We start from the raw sequence: 23306 nt of genomic DNA on the forward strand, positions 1-23306 counted from the left end.
TATCAAAGTCTATAAATTTAACATGGATGCAGCTCTTATGTAATCTTCTGCTTTTATTCTGGTTTTTATCTGTTGACCCAATGATGTCCTTTGTAGCATTTTCCTCTTCAGTACAAATCCAGTCAGGATTTAGGAATCTGGAACATTTCCATAGTGAAGGTATTTATTTAGTAAAGATGAAGAGTGTCTCTTCGAAGACTGCTTTCTTCCTTGGGAAACGTATGAAAAGGGGAGATGGGATCATCCAGAGTTCTAGAAAAAAAATTATTTTCCTTCCTGGATATTTCACTGTTTTGTCAGGCTTTCTGGAACTAATTGATTGTAACACCCTCTAGTAATACGCAAGTGCACACTTCCCCCCAAGCACTGAATTTTACCAATTCATTTGGTTGGTTTGGATGTATATGATACGTCTTATTTCGAAATTCCCTACGTACTAGTCATGCTAGAAATTAAAAAATATGTTACTTGCATTTCTTTGTGTGAGGTGTCTGCTCATACTTTGGGTATTTTTGTCTGTTTAAAACTTTAAAAAATTGTTTTGCCCTTACACGTTTATATCACTACCTATTACATTTTCCTGAGACCTGTCTATCACAGTGTTTTTTTTCTTATGTTTTCCTTTGCTTTGTCTTATTTTAAGATTTTATTTATTTATTTGACAGAGAGAGAGAGACAGCGAGAGAGGGAACACAAGCAGGGGGAGTGGGAGAGGGAGAAGCAGGCTTCCCGCGGAGCAGGGAGTCCGACGGGGGGCTTGATCCCAGGACTCTGGGATCATGACCTGAGCCAAAGGCAGACGCTTAACGACTGAGCCACGCAGGCGCCCTTTTTTTTTTTTTTTTTTTAAATATTAACTTTCAAGGTAATGCTGTTGGCCTATAAGAAAGGATTTTAAAAGACTTATCTCTAGTAAACACAGCCCTGTCTTTCACACTTTGCCACTTTTAGGTCAGGTTACTGTTTCAGAATAAGGTCCTTGGGTCAGGTCCAAGCATCTGGAGAAACCTTCTGCAACTTTGTTTTGGATTACCTGGGTCTTCATATCTTTTCTCTTTCTGCAGCTGGATACAGAATATAGAAAAAAGTGGGATGCCCTGGTAATCAAGCTGGAAGTGATTGAGAGGGATGTGGTTAGTGGTTCTGAGGTTCTTCACTGGGTAACCCATTTTCCTGTGAGTATTTTTACTACTGTTTTTACTTTTATCACATCCACGTGGGGCATAACACTAATTCTGCCTATCCTTTTCTTCAGTATCCGATGTACTCTCGGGATTATGTTTATGTTCGACGGTATAGCGTGGATCAGGAAAACAATGTGATGGTGTTGGTGTCACGGTATGTGTGGTTACCTGTGGCTCCTGCTGAGTTCCTTTAACTGTGTCCTTCATATGTCTGGTGGGAGTTTGCATGTTCTCAGTGCTGTTACGAGTGATGCTAGTACCCCATCCATCCCAGCTAGAACATGAGTGGGCTGTGACTGGTTACCACAGTCTAGGAAGATTGAAGGGATCTATGTACGCTTTTCATTAAACCATTTCTTTAGTTCCTTAGTGTTGATAATTAAAAAAAGAAGTGCTCTTTTCTTCAACATGAAGCCTAGTGAGCCAGGAATCACCAAGGAAACTCACTTTGTTTTTAGAACCTAGTTTTAATTCATTTTAGTGACTCTTCTGTTTTATTTTAAAAATTAGAGCCAGCTTTTTAGATTTTCCTCTTAACTGTAGCTCTCATGCTGTTTTCTTATTTGTAGACATTACTAAGAATTTCCTTAACTTTTCTCCTTACCAGTGCTGTGGAGCACCCTAGTGTTCCAGAGTCTCCAGAATTTGTAAGGGTCAGATCGTATGAATCCCAGATGGTTATCCGTCCCCACAAGTCATTTGATGAGGTGAGTTTTACATCATCCAAGAGAGGATGTGTAGTGGCTTTGGGATTTTCTCAAGGAATGCCTTTTGTCTGACCTGAGAAGGGCAGTGGTTCTCAAACTTGGCATGCATCAGAGTCCACTGGAGCTTGTTAACATACAGTGCTTGGGTATGGCCCAAGAATTCTCATTTTTAAGAAGTTCCCAGGTGAGGCTGATGCTCCTGGTTTGGGAACCACTGCTATTGGGTGATATACCTGGAAGATCCCCCAGGGCAGAGACTAATGACCCACTGACTCCCATTCGTGGGAGAGACAGGAAAAGACTGGCTTGTGGTTAGCAGCATTCTTTAGGAACTGAAGGGAGCACCTTTTCCATCAAAATTTCACCACAGTGGGCAGAACACTTAAAACCTTTCTGGACTTTTGTATCCTTATCTGTAAAATGAGAGGGTTAGACTAATCCTCTCAGCCTTCTTTAAAATTCTGTTGGGGGCGCCTGGGTGGCTCAGTCTTTAAGTGTCTGCCTTCAGCTCAGGTCATGATTCCAGGGTCCTGGGATCGAGCTCCCTGCTCAGCGGGAAGCCTGCTTCTCCCTCTCCCACTCGCCCGCTTGTGTTCCCTCTCTCGCTCTCTCTGTCTCTGTCAAATAAATAAATAAAATCTTTAAAAAATAAATAAATAAATAAAAATAAAATTGACCTTTCTTTGAGAAGAATATTTTTTTCAACTTAGGGAGTGTTTTATTAATTTTTTTAGCCAAATTTCTGTTGAGTTTACATACTCCACTGGTTGCTGTTTTTAGTTGTATTTCACTTTATAACTAAAGGCTTCGTTTTCTCCCCATTACTTTTGTTTTCGTGGTGTATGAATTGTGTACTTTAGTATGGTTTTGTTTTCAACAAGTTGTTCTATTTATACTGCCTGAAGTGGGACTTTAAATATGAGAGAAGTGGTGGTTCATTTCAGTCAATGCGGTGTTTGACTCTTAACAGGGAGATCTGTGTGTTTACTTGTGTAGTATTTTTAGAGCAGTGTTTTTCAAACCTCAAATTGCTCCCCATTAGTGGAAGACAAAACTATTTTAGTGCATTATGATCAGCTTAAAAAGAGAGAATACATAGAATAGAAATCATCTGAGTGTAAGCATATTTCATGAGACTTTAGTTAGATAAATATGTATGAATGTGTGTGTAGGAGGCTGAGAGGGAGAACTGGTTGCAGTGTAAAAAGTATTATTTACAGTGTGTCATAGTTAAAAATGTTTGAAAGTCCTTACTTTAGAAGATCGAAAAGAAGCAAGGTTACTGTCCATGGCTAGTCCCCTTTATGAAGGGGAGCCTAGGTCAGGCTGGAGATAGTGTGGGAGGCAGACTTAGGCCTCACTTTTTTCCTTTACATTGCTTTTGAAATTTGGACGTTGTCCATTTATTTCCAATTGAAAAAACTGAATTGAGTTCCAGCATTGCTACCTTTAGAAATTGTGACCATGAAGCAGCTAAAGCATCGTTTAGCACCTAGCAGAGTGTGTTGCATCTAAGTAGGGATAAAATAAATAATTTTTCAGCTGAGGTGGGGGAACAGTAAGAGTTATCTGTAAAATTCTTTTAGTATATTTGTGGCAAGCTCTTACGAAAAAGGTAAGATTTGAGTTGATTCTTATGAAAAGGCAGACTGGATAGAGGACAACAGGATGTGTAGAGGACATGATATACCTAAGATCAAGACAGGAATGAGCCATGAATATGTTCAGAGTCACCACTTAGAAAGGACGGTTGAGATTACAGAGGAGTGATAAATTACATTGACCATGTACAGAGAGTACTTGAAAACCAGGTGGCTACATTTGGACTGCCAGATGGGATCCTTGAGCCAAGGTATGGTGTTTTGTTTAACTTCTTATTAGGGAAAATTTGAAATGTATATGAAAGATAAAGAAGTAGAATAGTATAATGAACCTTCTGTATCCATCCCCAGCTCCAACAGTCATCAACTCATGGCCGTACTTGTTTTATCTGTATCCTTTCTTGTTCCTTTTCCTGCTGTCCTGATTATTTTGAAACAGTTTCAAGCTTCGCTATAGAAGAATTCTTCTGTAGATACTTAAGTGTTTATCTTGAAGAGATTTTTGAAAACATAACCTCAGTGTCCTAATAATCCCTAGTATCAAATAATCTAGTTAGTGTTTGAATTTTCCTGATTGTCCATGAAATTTTTTTGGAGTTGGTTTATTAGAATCTGGACCCAAATATGACCCAGACACTAAAATTTGTTCATACTATCTCTTGAGTCTTTTGAAGTCAGTAAGTTTCCCCTCTTTTTTTTTTTGCAGTTGTATTTGTTGAAGAAGCAGGGTTCTTTGTCCTGGATCTTGATGATTGTGTGTTTCCCCATTGTATCTATAGTGTTATTTAACATGTTCCTCTGTCCCCTGCCTCTATTTCCTGGGTATTGGTAGTTATTGATGAAACCTGAGGCTTAAACAGATTCAGGTTGGTTGGTTGTTTTGGGCAAGACCACTTTTTATTAGAAGGCAGGTGATGTTTGATTGTCTCTTTCTTTGTGAATTTAGAAATTATTATTGCTCAGATCCATTATTTCATTAGTGGTATAACAAAATGCTGATTCTGTAATTCATTTATTTCCACTTACTAAAATACATTAAGGAAAAATTTTCTCACCAACTGTTTGTTTTCCTTTAGTTTACATAGGAAAGGGAAGTAAGAAATGGTTGATTTGTTTCCTTTATTTATGAGTTTGAAAATAATGAATTGGTTCTTTCAACCAGGGATCCTCCAAAGGTTAAGTTTTGTTTTTGTTTTAAAGAAATACCATTAGTCTTTGCTATAGAAGAACCAATAGAAGACTTCTATAGGTATATCAGTTTTTAACATGTTTGGTTAGTTCTAATCCATTACAGTTATTTTTTTTTAAGATTTTATTTATTTATTTAATTGACAGAGAGACAGCAAGAGAGGGAGCACAAGCAGGGGGAGTGGGAGAGGGAGGAGCAGGGAGCCCAATGTGGGGCTCGATCCCAGGACCCTGGGATCATGACCTGAACTGAAGGCAGTCGCTTAACCAACTGAGCCACCCAGGCGCCCCATTACAGTTACTCTTACTGACACTCAAATTGCCCCAGTATTGGCCATTAGGAGCCTCCTTTTAACTGGCTTGTCCTTTTGACTGGACCTCAGGGGCTCTCTTGTTTTCTGGTGTTATAAGATGTCCTAGGTTCATCTTGTAGTATAGTTTTAGCTGTAAACCTGGAAATTAGCATTTCTTTAGGGAGCCCTGGTTCCTTTTAAGAAGATGTCATTTAAATTAAACCAGGATTTGGTGGAGCATGTGACTCTTGATCTTGGGGTTGTAAGTTCAAGCACCATCTTGGGTGTAGAGATCACTTAAAAATAAAATCTTTAGGGGTGCCTGGGTGGCTCATTTGGCTAAGTGTCTGACTCTTGATTTCGGCTCGGGTCATGATCTCAGGGTCGTGAGATTTAGCCCGGCGTCAGGCTCCGTGCTCAACAGGGAGTCTACTTGAGATTCTCTCTCTCTCTTTCTTTCTCTCAGATAAGTAAATTTTAAAAAATAAAATAAAAAATCAAATCTTTAAAATAAATACCAGAATTTGGCTTCTAGGAGTACTCAGAGCTATTGGCTTGCTCATTGTCTTTAGGCCTGAAGCTAGAACTAAGTAATAAATGTTGCTTATTTGTTTTAAGGATAAATCCTAAGCATGTGCTAATATTTTTAATTCATATTTCAGACTGGAAAGTTTTTATTTATATTTTATATCTTACATCTATCATCTTTTCCTGTGCTGGAAAATTCAACTCATCACCTGAGCATAACTACTCATTGGCTTTAACCTGAAATACACACACACCAGCCTCAGAATAATACCACCAAGATCACCAGTGATGGTGATTTAAAATTTGTATTTTTTTTTTTTAATCCTTAGGATGTGTACGCAGTGTACAAAATACTGTGTGTGGTTTGTTTTTTTTTTTTAAGATTTTTATTTATTTGACAGAGAAAGACACAGCGAGAGAGGGAACACAAGCAGGGGGAGTGGGAGAGGGAGAAGCAGGCTCTCTGCTGAGCAGGGAGGCCGATGTGGGGCTCGATCCCAGGACCCTGGGACCATGACCTGAGCCGAAGGCAGACGCTTAAGGACTGAGCCACCCAACCCCCACCAAAATACTGAGTTTTAAAGTTACTTGAAATAGGTGCTGTCTTTGTGCTTTTTCCTGCTGACTCAGTTCATAGTTAGGTTCCTTGTTTTCTATTTTACTTTTGATTTTTAGATACTGCTTTTTAAATTTAATTTTGTTTTATTAAATTATGAAAGAAACTTATGCTTCCAAGTCAAATCTGTAAAATAATAACTATTCAGAGTGATTTTGCTTATATCCCTGTTCCTTCCTTCTTCCAATGGGTAATAATTGTTTTTGTTTGGTTTCCTTTATTTATCTACCTACCTACCTACCTACCTGTCTGTCTGTCTATCTAAGATTTTATTTATTTATTTGATAGAGAGGGAACACAAGCAGGGGGAGTGGGAGAGGGAAAAGCAGGCTTCCCGCAGAGCAGGGAGTCCGACGGGGAGCTTGATCCCAGGACCCTGGGATCATGACCTGAGCCGAAGGCAGACGCTTTAACGACTGAGCCATCCAAGCGCCCCTGGTTTCCTTTTTTAAAATATAAACAGCGGGGTGCCTGGGTGGCTCAGTCGTTAAAGCGTCTGCCTTCGGCTCAGGTCATGATCCCAGGGTCCTGGGATCGAGCCCCGCATCAGGCTCCTTGCTCGGTGGGAAACCTGCTTCTCCCTCTCCCAGTCCCCCTGCTTGTGTTCCCTCGCTGGCTGTGTCTCTCTCTCTGTCAAATAAATAAATAAAATCTTTAAAAAAAAATAAAATATAAGCAGTGGTGGATGAGAACCCAGATCTCTTGACTTCCCAATCCAAGTGTTTTATGGGAAGAATAAAATCTTCTATATGTATTAACTCATTTACAGCCAGCCTTTGTGGTGGATAGTGTTAATGTTTCCACTGGACAGGTTTTACCTCTCCTTTCTTTTTTTTTTTTCCTTATGATTTTATTTATTTGTCAGCACAAGCAGGGGGGAACGGCAGGCAGAGGGAGAAGCACGCTCCCCTCTGAGCAAGGAGCCCAACGCAGGACTCAATCCCAGGACCCTGGGATCATCACCTGACCTGAAGGCAGATGCTTAACCGACTGAGCCACCTAGGCGCCCCTCTCCTTTCTCTTTACTTCTGTAGTATTGATTCTGTGTCTCTGTTATGGCATCTGTTCTATCGGTTGAAAGCTCCTGAGGGCAGGGACTAGCACATTTTTGTTTGCTCTAAGTATAGATACAGTGCCAGACATGAGGCAGACATTTAAATACATGTTGAGTAAATGAATAAAAGATTAAACAATTCATTCGGGGGAAAAAGAAGATGGACTTTGGAGTAAAAGCATGGGAATTTAAAGTTGTAGTTCTGCTATGTGGAGTTGTGGCCAGTCTGCTTTAAAAAGTGCAGACATAAAAGTGGTTATCTCTTACCCCTCTCTGTGGATCATAATTGGTTCAGATCTCTCGTAGGATCAAGACACCTGGAAATCTCCTTAATTCCTTGTCCTTCACTGTAATAGGCAATGAGAGGGCTGAGCCAAAAAGAGTGGGTGCTGCATAGTCCCTGTGGTCAGAATCTTGGGTTTATCTTGGCTGTCATTGAGTATGTAGATGACCTTGGGCAAAGTTATTCTTTGTGCTCAGTTTCCTCCTTTGTAAAATGAGGTAACAGTACTACGTTACAGGATTGTCCCAAGTTGGGAGCAGTTCACTGTTAAGTGCTCTATAAATATTTGCTGTTATTAGTCGTCGTAGTAATAGTAGAGTTTATACCGTTTTGGTAAAGATTAAGAGCGTTAAACATTTGAGGGTACGTGTTGGAATTTTCAAGAACACCCTACATTTGAAAATTCGCTAGAAGGACTCATAGGACTCAGCATATAGTTGTACTCTTGACTAAGATGTGTTCTAGTCATGTAGTAAGGATACACAGCTGCATCATAAGGGAAGAGACAGGCAGAGCCTGTAGGAATCCACATGTAGGCTTCCTCCTGCTCTATCTCCTGTGAGAGGTCACACAGAGCACATTCTCCTTCCAGCAGCAAAAATAGAGCAACAAAGGGGCGCCTGGGTGGCTCAGTTGTTAAGCGTCTGCCTTCGGCTCAGGATCGAGCCCCGCATCGGCCTCCCTGCTCAGCGGGAAGCCTGCTTCTCCCTCTCCCCCTGCTTGTGTTCCCTCTCTCGCTGTGTGTCTCTCTGTCAAATAAATAAAATCTTAAAAAAGCAACATGTCTGTGATGTTTCTGCCCAGAGAAGCCCATTAGAGGCTCAGCACCCAAGATTTTTATTGAGGGCTGGTCACATAGGGATCCTCTACATAGCATATACCAAAATCCCTGATGTGCCAGAAAGAAAGCAGGTATTCAGCATAAACTGTAATGTTTGCACGAACAGAGAAGAGACAGGGAGCCATTCTTACCAGTACACTGTTGACTGGGAATACTCTGGGAGCCAAGTTCCCTGATACCACCTGAGGGTCAACCTTGCAGGCTGGCCTTTCTGTGGATAGCGACCTATGCGGTCTTCAGTATTAACTCTTTTTTTGCACAGGGTAAAAAAATGGCACTGTCTGCCCCAGAATCACATCATGATTATTCTGTGGTACTGGATATGGAAGCTATGGTGGGTAATTCAAGTATCATTATTTTTGCTGTTCTTCTTTTCCAGAATGGCTTTGACTACTTGTTGACATACAGTGACAATCCCCAGACTGTGTTTCCTCGCTACTGCGTTAGCTGGATGGTTTCCAGTGGTGAGTGGGCACTTGTATACAGGGCCTGGAGCCTGGGTTGAGCATTTTGTTTTTCTCTAGCTCTAAATGGCAAGCAAGAGGATTAGTGCTTGTCTAATGGGAGCATTTCTGGGGAAATTAAACATCCTTCCAAGTCCATTCTTGAATATTACAAAGATATTGAAGCCTCTAGCTGGGCTTTGGAGGGATGAAAATTGTGGAATCCCAGAAAGCAACATGTGCCCAGAAGGGAATTTTGAGAACATTTGCTTAATTCCTTAAATATGGACTGTGTACATTAATGCACTTAATCATTTCTTCTTTTTAGATCCTGTTGGAGGCCATAAAATCTAGTGTAGAAAATGTGGTTGTTATAGGATAGTATTCTGGGAAAGGGGGCAACCATGTGTCTTGACAAAGGCTACACATCACAGCTGTAACCGCACCTTTTCGTTCCAATTCCTTGCTTGAAAAAGCATTCTCATGTGATTTTCTTTCTTCTGCTTCTCTGTAGGCAGCTTCTGATACCTCAGAGGGAGAACGGAGAGATTAGGTGTTTCTGTTTGATATTTGTCTAAATAAAATTGGCAGATATTTAGGCTGTGCTACTGATAAGTGATTTTAATCACCTAAAAGCCTTTGGGGATTTATTGGCTTGATTGGCACCCCTTTTCTGAGGATCTCAAAGGTCATGGATTGTTTTCACTTCCCATGCATTTTGGGAGGCAACTATCACTCAGGTTGTCAATCAGGCTGTGATCTCTAGAAGAAGGAATTGGCTCCCTACCATGAAAGAAATAGGCCGTCTAATTTTGAGCATACTGTTGGTTTGTATTTCAGCCTACCCATATTTCCCCCTCTCCCACCAGGCATGCCAGATTTCCTGGAGAAGCTGCACATGGCCACTCTTAAAGCCAAGAACATGGAGATCAAAGTAAAGGACTATATCTCGTCTAAGCCTCTGGAAACCGGTAGTGAAGCCAAGGCTACCACCCCATCTTCCGAGCGGAAGAATGAGGGTAGTTGTGGCCCTGCCCGGATCGAGTACGCTTGAAGGGCTTTGGGATAAGAAGGGACAGGCTGCTTCTAGCCCTGTCTCAGTCCCTTATCTGGGACATGAACAGGGACATGTATTCGAAGGCGTCTGCTGTAACCACAGGGCAAGATAACTCAGTAAGTGGTGTCCAGTTTCATTCAGAGCCCTTATTGCTCTTTATCAAAACAGAAGAAGGAGGCATCCATGGGGGCGTTGTCATATTCTCAGGCCAAGCATCTTGAAATTCAGTATTTCACTGAGCTAATCTGGAACAAACCTCACCTCAGGCCAGAAGGGGACAACTTCTTTTTGCTTCCTCTGAGTGGTTTCCTCTGCCAACATTCCAGTTCCCACCATTGGTTCTGCAGCACTTGGGATTTCCTTCAGTTCTGAAGGTCCAACTGGAAAGTGCAGTTGGCTGGTTGAGTCTTCAGTGAGGGGTCATGGTGAGTGCTCTTGGTAACAGTTCTAGTGTTGAATGGACGTGAACTGTTGTTTGGCAGTGTAAGTGCCTTGTCCTCAGCCTGCTTCTATCTTAGGGACATCAGGTTTGTACCAAGAAATTTCTCTCTGCCTCTCAGTACTACCCTATTGACTCGCCCTACCCAAAGCAGTTTCTTTTGCATTGGTCAGTTCTTCTGTATTCATGGACTATATTAATTTGGATCATCGCCTCCTTCCTTAGCTCATTCACCAAGAACACTGGGAAATTAGTATTTTCAGATGGTGGTTTTCTGTGTCATCAGTGTTTTGATAGGGTTAATGGCAATTCTCAAAACATTCACACTTTAGGTTTTATTCTTTTTTTTTTTAACCTTTGTGTCAAGTAGGAATTGGGAAATGGAACAGGATTTCTCCATAGTCCCACTGTATGGAAAACACCATTTTGATTCAGGCATTATTTTTCACACTTCAGGTTTGACTGGATGCTGAGGACATGTCCATCTTGGAAGGCTAAAGGCAGAGGAATGGGGGTTGGGCCACTCCCTTGGAGCTCTCAGAGCTGTAGACAAGCCGTGTGAACAAATAGATGTAATCTTCCCCCAAATACTAATATAATGGGGATGTGGTTTATCTGACCCTCTTGTTCCTCTGAAAATTTTTTCTTCCTCTCTTCAGAGTTAAAGCAAACTACACTGTTTGGATAAAGTCACAATCAGATGGTATCAGTTTGGCCTGGCTGATTTTGGTTTGGTCATGTTGCAATCTGACAGGAGAATAGGGATCAAGTTTTCAATACTCCCTCCTCTTTTTTCCCTAGAATTTAATGGCTGGATTTTTCCCTACTTGCTGCCCTTTTGTGTTGAAAGGGGGATCTAAACCTCAGACTGACTTAAAGCCCTTGACATTTTTGTTGCCTGTTAAGTTTTGTGCCAAGGAAATAACTGCACCCATCTTTTCATGTCTTGACTTCTCTGAGTGGCTGGCAGAACAGAAAGATGATGTCGACTGGTCCCAGCTTCTTTTTCATTGATCATTTCTTTCTTCTCATCCCCAGGACTTGACAGAAGCCAGGGAAAGTTTCCCTGGGTTATGTCTGAACTTAGCACCTGTGATTGTTGGGGCATGGATGGGTGTGGGCAGAGTGTGTGAGTGCGCAGGTGTTAATGAGCTGTGTGTTGCTCATGTTATGATTTTTGGCAACTTGACTCTGTAGTTGGGGTCAGTCACTTATGACATTGTAATGATTTCACTTCTAACTGTGACATTTTTATCAAATGTGTGAATAAATATATAAAGATTGGTACAAAAGAGTGTTTGTGTTTGGACATGTGGTGGTGGGAAATCTTGTATATTGGACTAATTGTTCCTTCCTGATCAGAAAGTTGAAAAGAGCATTTCTACTCAGGGTTGGCTCGTGGAAGTAGCAGGGTGTGGTCTTCCTTGGTAGGGCTGACACACAACTAACCACTTTGCCTTGACCATGAGCCCTTTCCAGGTGATCGGTTTGGCAACTGAAAACAAACCCATCTATTTCCATTTCCTTGTCTTGATCTGTTAACCCATATCCTTTGCTTTTAAAGAAGGATCAACTTGAGGAAATAGTGTTTGAGCTTTGCTGACAGTGAAACTTGGAAAGGAAGCAAGGAAAGGAGGAGAGGATTTGAGCAAGCCAGGTCTAGGGTAGGAGGCAGACCAGGGCTCTGGCTGGAGAGGGAGGGTGGTGAGCTCAAACCCCACTTGACTTGGTGGGAAGTAGGGTCACACAGGCAGTTTTGCTAGAGTGTCAGTTTGTTGCAAGGCAATTGATATATTAGAGCTACTTTAGAGCATAACCTGAATTTTGAGTTTATGTATGATTCTGCCTGTGGGAAACAATAGGTGAACACAAATGTACACCTGAACTATTAAAACTCTTTTCTCCAAATTGTTCTAAGGTAATCACTGGAAAGCTGTCTGTACTTGTAGATTACTTGTTAGACGTTATAATGCTTATGGGTGCACATGTGTCTGTATAACCTTAAATTTGGAAAGTTGGTGGTTCTGGCCTCCGTCCTGCTACAGAGGCCCATGCACATGGCTTCCCTGACGTGGTTCTCTAGGCTCTGTATTAACACTTCCCCTGAGAAACATCTGAGTTCTGAGAGCAACATTTCCATTGTTGGACAGCTGTGTCTTTCAGGAAGTTCTTTACATGGAGACTAAATGTGCCACCTCCTCGTCTACCAGTGGGTCAAGCGGGTCAAGCGGGTCAAGCCCTGTCTTTGGAGCGACACAAGAAACATGTTCCATGGGATAGTACTTCACGTTCTTGAAGACCGTGCTCATGTGACCCTAACCTTTTCCCAGGCTTTATGTCACCAGCAGCTTCAAAAGTCCTCCCAACTCTATTTTGAAAAATTAAAATAAAACCTTGTACATATACCCTTTCCCTACCATTGCTGGTTGTTAACTTGCTATGGTGTGTGCTTTGTCTTTATATATACACTTTGCTGTGGACTGAACTGTGTCTCCCTAATGCCCAGTGTGATAGGGTTGGAGATGGGGCCTTTGGGTGATGAGATTTAGATGAGGTGGTGAGGGTGGAACCCTCCGTGATGGGATTAATTCCTTTATAAGAAGAGACACCAGAGGTTTGCTTGTTCTCCCTCTCCACCATTGTGAGGTCGCAGGGAAGCTGTTGGCAAGCCAGGAGAGTGTTCTCACCAGGAACAGAACTGGGCAGCATCTTGATCTTAGCCTTTTAGCCTCCCAAACTGTAAGAAATAAAGTTGTGTTGTTTAAACTACCCAGTCTATGGTATTTTATTATGGTAGCCTGAGTAGTTTTCATGACCTTTTGAAAATAAGTTGCAAACCACACTATTTCACCCCTAAACACGGGTATGCTTTCTTAACGATGTTCTTGTAACCATACTAACTAGTAGCACATAAATAACATAGTATCTAATATTCTTTGTTTTTAACGAATTGTTTTTTAGAGAGTATGAGTGGGAGGGGCAGAGGCAGAGTTTTTTTTTGTTTTTGTTTTTTTTTAAGAATTTATTTATTTATTTGACAGAGAACACAAGGAGGCAGAGAGGCAGGCAGAGGGAGAGGGAGAAGCAGACTCTCCACCGAGCAGGGAGCCTGACGCAGGGCTCGATCCCAGGACCCTGGGATCATGGACCCGAGCCGAAGGCAGCCGCTCAACCGACTGAGCCACCCAGGCGCCCCAGGCAGAGTTTTAAGCAGACTCCACACTGAGCATGGAGCCGGATGTGGAGCTTGATCTCACATTCCTGAGATCATGACCTGAGCTGAAACCAGAGTTGGATGCTTAATGGACTGTGCCACCCAGGTGTCCATTGATACCTAATTCAGTCCATATTAAAATTTACCCAGTTACCCCCCAAATGACTTGCAGCACCCCCCACCCCAAATCCAGGATCCAATTAAGTATGCTGTGTTGTGTTAGTAGCTAAGTCAACAGTCGTTTGTAATGTAGCTTCCTGGGTGCCTTCAGATAGTACGGTGTAGTGCCGTGGTTCTCAAACTTTGTACCTGGGAGCTTTGAAAATTCCCATGCTGCGTTCTCACCCCAGACCAATTACATCAGTATTGCTGAGGGTGTAAGTATTGAGTGTTAATGCAATCAAAAGATTAAAAAAAAAATAGGCTACAGTCTTGATCTGCACACTTTGAATACAGGCTAAGGTGTCATTAATTTGTCACCAGTCTTGTCACGCTGTGGGCTTGGGCTTGGGATCAGCTAATAATAGCCACCATTACTGAGCGCTTGTGATGCCGGACACCATGCCTCATGCTTTTGTGCAGGATCTCATCTAATCCTACCACAGCCCTGTGAGTATGTAACAGCTATCCTTGTTTTATAAGCAAGGAAATGACATCAGAGGTTAAGGAATTCTCTTGCTCAAGGACACACGGGAAGTGACAGAGCCAGAAAGCAGACCTAGCTTTGAGCTCTCCAAAGACCCCATCTAGCAGCATGTATTCACACTTAGGTTAGTCCTCATAAATACTGTCAGGCTAGATTTCTTCCCAGGGTGGTTGACTTATTTTGGAACCTGGATCATAGGCTTTTTTCTTACCCATTCTTGTTAAATTTTATATGGTTTAAGCCTCCTCCTTACCTGCTAGTTCCACCGTCCAATTGCTAATTGGTGGTGCTGTTACTTAGAGTGTCAGAAGCATAAACTTTCTTTCCTGGAAACTTGAGGATATATACCACTGCCATGACATATGGGTTAATATAAAGGGATAGGGTAGTATTCTTGTGGACATCTTGTAGCATTTTCTAAAAATTTTTAGTTAAAAAGTAACCAGTTTCTGTACTCAGCATGGTAGAACAGGAGTCGAAATTCCTTTCAGAATGTAAATATTCCTCATGAAATCTGAGAACTCTGATTTCTAATAAACTTGAAAGAGTAAAAAATTACAGCATGTGGATGGAAGTGATTTTTTTTCCCCTTAAAATTTTAAGTAATCGCAATGTGGGGCTTGATCCCAGGAACCCTGAGATCATGACCTGAGCTGAAATCAAGAGTCAGCTGCTTAACCGACTGAGCCACCCAGGTGCCCCTGGAAGTGATCTTAATGTAAGATGTATTTGTTCCTACAAACCTCAGTGGGAACTTGATAGAGCATCATTCCAAAAGAACCCCCAGGCCACACACTGTCACAGTTGCTTTTTAATAACTTCATGGTTGTTTGTGGTCCACAAATGCACTTAAAATTTTTTTCAGATAACTTAGAAATCTAACTTTAGCAACTACTTTTATTTTTATTTTATTTTTTTATTTTTTAAGATTTATTTGCGAGAGAGAGAATGAGAGACAGCATGAGAGGGAGGAGGGTCAGAGGGAGAAGCAAGACTCCCTGCCGAGCAGGAAGCCCGATGCGGGACTCGATCCAGGGACTCCAGGATCATGACCTGAGCGGAAGGCAGTCACTTAACCAACTGAGCCACCCAGGCGCCCCCCCCCTTTTTTTTTTTTAGATTTTTAGCAACTACTTTTAAAGAGCCTAACCATACCTAAAAATGTGTTAGGGTGGCTGCTTAAAAGTACTAATATTGATGTTTCTATGGTTTATGCATTTTCTCGTATCTTAAGACTGCTGTGTGTGAGTTAGGATGATGTTCAGCCTTGAGGAACAGAAACCCACAATCTGAAACAAAACGAATGTTCTCTTGTGAACATAGCCACTCCAGGACTGGTATCATAGCTTTGCAGTCTCTCCAGACCCAGGCTCTTGCTGTCTTGTCCCACCTTCAACATATGGGGGTCATGCGATTGCTGCATCTGAATCTCTGACAGATGCAAGCATTGTGTTCTATTTCTGTCAATGTTTTTCCTAAAATGTGGTGCCCAGGACCGGACCTGATTCTGTTCCCTGGCAGATGAGCACTGTGAGGACAGAGACTGTGTCTGCTCATTGCCTGCTGAGTCCCCAGTGCCTCGGTGGGGCCTGCTCCAGTTCCAGCCATCATGTCTGTTTTCCCGGTGGGAAGGAGGGCAGGGGAAAAGAGAATGTCCCTTCCCTTGAGGACACTTCCCAGAATGCCACACCGTGTCTGCATATAGACCAGTGGCCAGAATTTCATCAAAAGACCATACCAAGCTATTGAGAAATAGTCTATACGTGGAGTAAGCATGTGCCCAGTTAAAATTCAGAGGTAATTTTGCTGAGTCAAGAGAGTGGGGGGGGGGCAACTGGCAGGCTGCCAAATTATAGCTAAAACAGACTTCAAGGACTCTGGATTATGGGATGTGTGGGTGGTTCAGTCAGTTAAGCGTCTGCCTTCAGCTCAGGTCATGATCCCAGGGTCCTGGGATCGAGTTCTGCATCGGGCTCCCTGTTCAGCGTTCCCTGCAGGGGGTTCTCTGCCCTGCTTCTCTGCCTGCCTGCCACTCCCCCTGCTCGCTCTCTGACAAAATAAGTAAATAATCAACCAATCTTCAAAGACTCTGAATTCCATTAAGGCAAAAATACCGGTAAATAAAATCTTCAAAGACTCTGGATTCAGTTAAGGCAAAAATGCCAGTAGATATTCTGGTTTGCTAGGGCTGTCATAACCACAAATTGAGGGGCTTGAGCAACAGAAATGTACTATCTCACAGTTTTGAAGGCTGGAAGTATGGGATCAAGGTGTCAGCAGGGTTGGTCCCTTCTGAGGGCTGTGAGGAAGAATCCGTTCCAGGCCTCTCTCCCAGCTTCTGGTGCTTGGTGGCAATCTGTGCCATTCTGTGGCTTGCAGATACACCCCAATCTCTGCCTTCATGTCCACATGGTGTTATCCCTGTGTGCGCATGTCTACGTCCAGATTTCCCCTTTTTGTAAGGATACCAGTCACATTGGATTAGAAGCCCACTCAGTTCAAGTATAACCTCATCTGTTTCTTTAAAAAAAATTTTTTTAAAGTAATTTCTATACCCAACACGGGGCTCAAACTCAACCCCAAGCCAGCCAGGTGCCCACTTTTAACCTTTTTTAAAATAAATCCTACCCCCAACGTGGGGCTTGAACGCACAACCCTGAGATGGAGAGTCACATGCTCTACCAACTGAGCCCGCCAGGTGCCCCTAGTATTGACCTGATCTTAACCTAATTAATCACATCTGCAATGACACGTTTGAAACACAAGGTCACATTCTGTGGTCTGGGGGCTAGGACTTCAACATATGAATTTTGAGGGGACACAATTTAATCTATAACAAGGGTAAATCACAGAGAACTCAATTTAAGAATGACTTAAAAAAAAAAAAAAAAGCCCTGAATGGAATCTGGAAAGGCTTTGAAGCGTGGCCATGGTCACCTGTCCTGTAGCTTCCCTGTGGCAACAGCAGGGGGCAGGGCTGCACCATCTGCTAGGAGCCTCTCAGTTTGCCCTTGGCTGCTGGAAGGATTTTACACCTAACACCCGACGGTTCAACGTGGGTCTATTTGGGCACCACTACCCCTCCCGCAAAGCTTTGATGGGCATCAAGGCCTATGAATAAACAAGAGAGGAAGTGGGTCAGATGACCACAACCTGTGTGGGTGTATATAGTAGTTTGGTGGGAAGAGGAGTCTGAACGCAGGTGGGAGAGCCACAGGCTCCCCGCCTGATGCCCATGGGTTTGTGCATGGGAGAGAGAGGGAGTTGGTGATAAAGAGAGCAGTTTTGATTTGCTGCCTCCTACCTGACAGCCTTTCTGCTCCCAGTGGTCAGTCCAGCTCCCAGTGGAAGGAGGTAGGTCAGCACTTCCAGGGCCGGCCAGGGCTGGTGGGCTAAGCTGAGGACCCTTTTGGTATAATTCCTGCATTTCCTCTTAAAACGATTTTATTTTATTTTAAAGTTTTTAGTTTAATTCCAGTTAGTTAACATGCAGTGTCATACTAGTTTCATCCTGTTATAATTCTTTGCTGTATTTCTATGCCTAGGAAGGAAGGCATGATACTCAGCAAGGGATTATTGAAGTCCCACTATGTGCCTGATGACTTTCAAAAGATTTATGAAGCAGCTGGGGAGTCGACACTGAAGTAGACGGAATTAAACAGTCCAGCGTGGAGGACCAAAGGAGTGTCAGTTCGGTGGGCGGGGGGGCGGGGAGGCAGGCCAGGCCCGGGGGAAGTGGGACTCCATTCAGGAGACCTGGGAACAGTCTGGAACCTATGTGTTGTGCTGATTCATCACTGAGAACATTCTTGACACTCTTTCAGATTTTTACCCTCATATTCTTTTGTTTCCCAAAGTAGTAATTATGTGATTAAAAAGGGAAAGCATTTATTTTATACATAAAACTACAAAGAAAAATTATTTGTAATCCTTACATGCCAGAGCATCAGTGTAGTTTTTCTATACTTATATCTGCATGTAACATTTTTTTTTTTGAAGTTTTATCTAAGCATTTGTGCACATAGTCTAAAAAGTCACATCGTTCTTATTAAGCTCGTTGTGAAACCCTCCACCCTACCATTCCCCCTCCTCCCAGGACAGCCAGGATCATCTCTCACGGAGATGATATTGTCCTTTTTTTCCAGGTCTCTAAATAATATGCTATTATCACCACATATAGACTTTTCATTTTAGGCATTATATGAAAATTCCTCTTTTCCTCTTCCCTGCTCCACCCTTCCCATTTCCTCATCTCCCAAAGAAGTTATATCAAATTTTACAGCATTACCTGGCATTTTTGTTGTTCTGAGCATGAAAATGCTATTCACAGACGACGAGACACTACAACCACTTCTTCCTTACACACCTCATTATTTTTCCCTAGACGGAAAATGCTCATCTGCTTCATTTGTTGCGTTCTTTTCTTAAGATTTTATTTATTTATTTGAGAGAGTGAGTGAGAGACAGAGAGAGAGAGCATGAAGGGGGTTGTGGGGCGAGGGGCAGAGGGAGAAGCAGATGCCCCGAGGAGCAGAGAGCCGGATGTGGGGCTCCATACCAGGACCCTGGGATCATGACCTATGCCGAAGGCAGACACTTAGCAACTGAGCCACCCAGGCGCCCCAGTTTGTTGTGTTCTTATCACAAATTCAGCCCCACCCTCTGTGCCAACTGAGCTCTTGATATTCAGCCAGAGTAGGTATTAACAGCTTCTCCTCCCAGGAGAGGGCTGAGCAGGAGGTGCAGCCCTAGGTGCCTACCTGGAGCTGGAAGATCTCCCCTCCCTTCCCCTTCTGCCTAGGATTCCTTGCATGTTCACCCCCGTTCTCTGCATCCCATTCTTCCTTGGTCTTAATTTATTTTCCTCCTCGATTGTCAAAGGAGAACGGGTACACAAGAGGTAAAATTTTTCAGATCCTCACATGTTGGATAAATCAGCCAAGTACAGTAAGACCAGTTGGCAGTAGTTTTCCTTTAGAATTTCAGCCAAGTCTGAAGATGTTTTCATTCCCGATCTTTTATCTGATGTGTAGCCTCCCGGCTCCTCCAAGCCTCCAAGCGTGTGAGATCTCTTTGTTCCTCGTACTCCGTCTGACTTGTTTTTATCTAGTGTGCTATCAGTGGGCCCTCATTTGTAAATTCACGTCTTTCAATTCTGGAGAATTTTCTTGAATTATTTAATTTTCCTTCTTCTCTCTTTTGGCCCTTTTGCTATTCAAATGGCTGACCACCTAAATGTCCTCTCATTTTCTTATATATTTTCTCTCTCTTTTTTTTTAAGATGTTATTTATTCATCTGACAGAGAGAGCACAAGCAGGGGGAGTGGGAGAGGGAGAAGCAGGCTCCCTGGTGAGCAAGGAACCTGATGCGGGGCTCCATCCCAGGACCCTGGGATCATGATCTGAGCTGAAGGCAGACGCTTACCCGACTGAGCCACCCAGGCACCCCTTTTTTCTCCTGTTATTCAACCATTTGTCTTCTTGCTCTTTTTTCTGGAAGTTTCCAACATCTTTATCTTCCAACCCTGATACCAAGTTTTTAATTTCTGCTTTCTTTTACTACCCAGGAGATCTGTTTTTGGAATGTTTACTTTTTGTAGTAACTGTCCTTCTTTTATGGGTGCGGCATCTTTCCCCTCTAAGGATATTAGTGATTTTTATTAATATTTTCTTCTTCCTACATACTTTGTTTTGTCTAAGTTGATTTTTCCTATTAGATCCCTCTCCTGCATGATAGAGGCATCCCTGGAATGGCTAAAAGCCATTGGTTGTTGGTTCATATTAAGAAACTCAGACTGGGGCGCTTGGGTGGCTCAGTCGGTTAAGCTTGGTTATCTCAGCTCAGATCTTGATCTCAGAGTAGTGAGTTCAAGCCCCACATTGTGCTCCACGCTGGGCTACTTTAAATTAATTAATTAATTAATTAATTAATTAATTAATTAATTAATTAAAGGAAACTTGTACTGGGGGCTGTGAGCATGTGAGTGTTGGTAGTTGACTATGAACTTTATCGTAGGCCTGGCTGGGTTTCATACAGACCTTCAGCTGGTTCTTATTCCAGCTCCTCTCTTTGCCCCACTCGGTGTTCCACTTATTCTGAGCCTTTTGGGGATTCTGCTGTGTAAATGGGTTTGGCTCTTGTCCCTACTACTGACTAGGAATCCATTTTTTTTGTTTCCCCTAAGCCGTTTACCGTTTTGTGCATCTGCTTTCCAGTTCCCAAAACATTTTTCCTGTTGTTCCTCTTTCTCCTTGACTGTGTGGGGTTTGCCTTAAATTTTGCTTCCTTTAATTGTTGTTGAAGTGGGGTTTCAGGAGGGAGCAAAAGTTAATGTGTGTTCTCAATCTGATGTCTGCCTGGGTCTGTTTTTCCTTGTTTCTTCGTGTAGTTTAGTCCCCCAACTTTATTGAAGTGTAATCAAAGTACAATTAACTCCCTATATTTATTTTTTTTTAGAAGATTTTATTTATTTGACAGAGAGACACAGCAAGAGAGGGAACACAAGCAGGGGGAGTGGGAGAGGGAGAAGCAGGCCTCCTGCCAAGCAGGGAGCCTGATGTGGGGCTTGATCCCAGGACCCTGGGATCATGACCTGAGCCGAAGGCAGACGCTTAACGACTGAGCCACCCAGGTGCCCAACTCCCTATATTTAAAATGCACAATCTAATAAATTTTGACATGTCTATACACTTGTGACATCATGATCACAATTAAGATAATATTTCATCATCATTTCATCATCTACAAATTTCTTTGTGCCCCTTTGTAATTCTCCCTTAGCAACACTAATTAGATTGGAATTAACTGTTTTTAGCATATTCACAAAGTCGTGCAACCATCACCACTATCTAATTCCAATTAATCTAATTCTCCCCAGGCAACGCTAATCAGCTTTCTATCTCCATCAAATAGCTAACATATTCAAGGATTTTATATGACTGGAATCATATGGTATGTACTATTTTTCCCTATGGCTTCTTTCAGTGTAATGATCCTTGATTTGTCCATGTTGCATTTATCAATAGTTCATTCCTTTATATTGCTAAGTATTATTCCACAGAATGGATATACCACAGTCTGTTAATTCATTCACCTGTTGAGAGACATTTGGATTGTTTCCAGTTTTTGGCTACTACAAATAGAGCTGTATTTATGTACAAGTCTTTGTGTGACTATGTTTTTGAGGTTTTGTTTTGTTTTTTTAAGTAAATACCTAGGAGTGGAATGGCTGAGTCATATGCGTATGGTAGGTGTATGTTTAAATATTTGTAAGTAACTGCCAAACTGTTTTCCAAAGTGGTTGTGACATTTTACATTCCCACCAGCAGTGTATGAGAGTTTCAGTTGCTCCATCTTATTGCCAAAACTTGTTATGGCCAGTCTTCTCATTATACTTTTTAAAAATGGAAATATAATAAATATACAATATCCTATTCATTATGGGTGTACATCAGAGTGATTTGATGATTTTTTTTTTTAAGATTTTATTTATTTATTTGACAGAGAGACACAGCGAGAGAGGGAACACAAGCAGGGGGAGTGGGAGAGGGAGAAGCAGGCCTCCCGCCGAGCAGGGAGCCCGATGTGGGGCTCGATCCCAGGACCCTGGGATCATGACCTGAGCTGAAGGCAGACGCTTAACGACTGAGCCACCCAGGCGCCCCTGATTTGATGATTTTTATACATTATAGAATGATCCCCACAATAAGTCTAGTGACCATATAAAGTTATCGCAATATTATTGACTATATTCCCTATGCTCTACATTATATCCCCCTGACTTATTTATTTTATAACTGAAAGTTTGTAACTCTTAATCCCCTTCACCTATTTGCTTGCCCCCCAGTACCCCCCAAGTACCTCCCCCCCACCAGTACCTCCCCAACTCTGGTAACCACTAGTTTGTTTCCTGTATCTATGAGTCTGTTCCTGTTTTGTTTTATTTGTTCATTTGTTTTGTTTTTTAGATTCTACTTATAAGCGAAATCATTCAATATTTGTCTTTCTTTGTCTGACTTACTTCACTTAGCATGATACCCTCTAGGTCCATCCCTGTTGCCACTCATTATATTTTAATTTGCATTTCCCTAATGACTAATGATGTTTAGCATTTTTATGTGCTTATTGGCATTCATAAATCTTCTATGAAGTGTCATTTGAAATCTTTTGTTCATTTTTATTGGGTTGTTTGTGTCCTTATTACACTGTAAGAGTTTTTACAGTGTATGAATCTTTTTTCTTATCTTTTAAAATATTGAGTTATAATTCACATAATAAAATTCACCCTATCAAAGAGTACAATTCAGTGGTTTTTAGCATATTCACAAAGTTGTGCAACCATCACCACTGTCTAATTCCAAGCATCTTCATTGCCCACCCCCTCCACAAATCCCCAGACCCATTAGCAATCACTGCCCCATCCCTCCTCCTAGTCCCTGGCTGCTGCTAATCTACTTTCTGTCTCGATGGAACATTTGATGTAAATGGAATCATACAATATGTGGTCTTTGTGACTGGCTCCTTTCACTTAGCAGAATGTTTTCAAGGTTCATCCATGCTGTAGCATGTATCAGTACTTCATTCCTTTTCAGGATTGTATGGTATTCTACTGTAGGAATATACTGCATTCTGTTTATCCATTTATCATTTGCTGAACATTTGAGTTTTTTCCACTTTTTAGCCATTATGAATAATTCCATTATGAATATTCAAGTTTAAGTTTTTGTATGGACATATTTTCAAACAATTCTCTTGGTTATATACCTAGGACTGGAATTGATGGGTCATATGGTAACTCTGTGCTTAGCTTTTTGAGTTACTGCCAAACTGTTTTCCAAGGCAGCTGCACCATTTTACATTCACACTAACAACATATGAGGGTTCCAATTTCTGCACTTTCTCAACACTTGTTATTGTTTTTTCATTCTAGCCATCCCAGTGGCTGTGCAGTGGTATCTCACTGTGGTTTTCATTTGCACTTCCCCAGTGAATAATGATGGTGGGCATCTTTTCATGTGCTTATTGACCATTTGTAGATCTTCTTCAGAGGAATGTCTACTCAATACTTTTGCTCATTTAAAAATTGGATTATTGGGCGCCTGGGTGGCTCAGTCGTTAAGCGTCTGCCTTCGGCTCAGGTCATGATCCCAGGGTCCTGGGATTGAGCCCCGCGTCGGGCTCCCTCCTTGGCGGGAAGCCTGCTCTCCCTCTC

At 42.1% G+C, this 23306-nt stretch overlaps 1 protein-coding gene across 2 annotated transcripts in view; it reads left to right on the forward strand.

Moving 5' to 3' along the window:
* The window catches only part of STARD7 (StAR related lipid transfer domain containing 7), a 25563-nt gene extending 12560 nt beyond the window's left edge, over positions 1–13003 (forward strand). For both annotated transcript variants that reach the window (XM_045884498.1, XM_045884499.3), the window contains exons 4-8: positions 1065–1175; positions 1256–1338; positions 1792–1891; positions 8675–8759; positions 9608–13003. In XM_045884498.1, coding sequence (XP_045740454.1) covers positions 1065–1175; positions 1256–1338; positions 1792–1891; positions 8675–8759; positions 9608–9792 — 564 coding nt within the window. In that variant the 3' untranslated portion in view covers positions 9793–13003. The remainder of the gene's footprint in view (positions 1–1064; positions 1176–1255; positions 1339–1791; positions 1892–8674; positions 8760–9607) is intronic.
* The last annotated feature ends 10303 nt before the right edge of the window (positions 13004–23306 follow it).

This window comes from Mirounga angustirostris, unplaced genomic scaffold (genome assembly GCF_029215605.1).
Source record: "Mirounga angustirostris isolate CCGP_5_RB_7025 unplaced genomic scaffold, mMirAng1.0.hap1 SCAF_10, whole genome shotgun sequence".
In the NCBI taxonomy this organism is placed as follows: Eukaryota; Metazoa; Chordata; class Mammalia; order Carnivora; family Phocidae; genus Mirounga; species Mirounga angustirostris.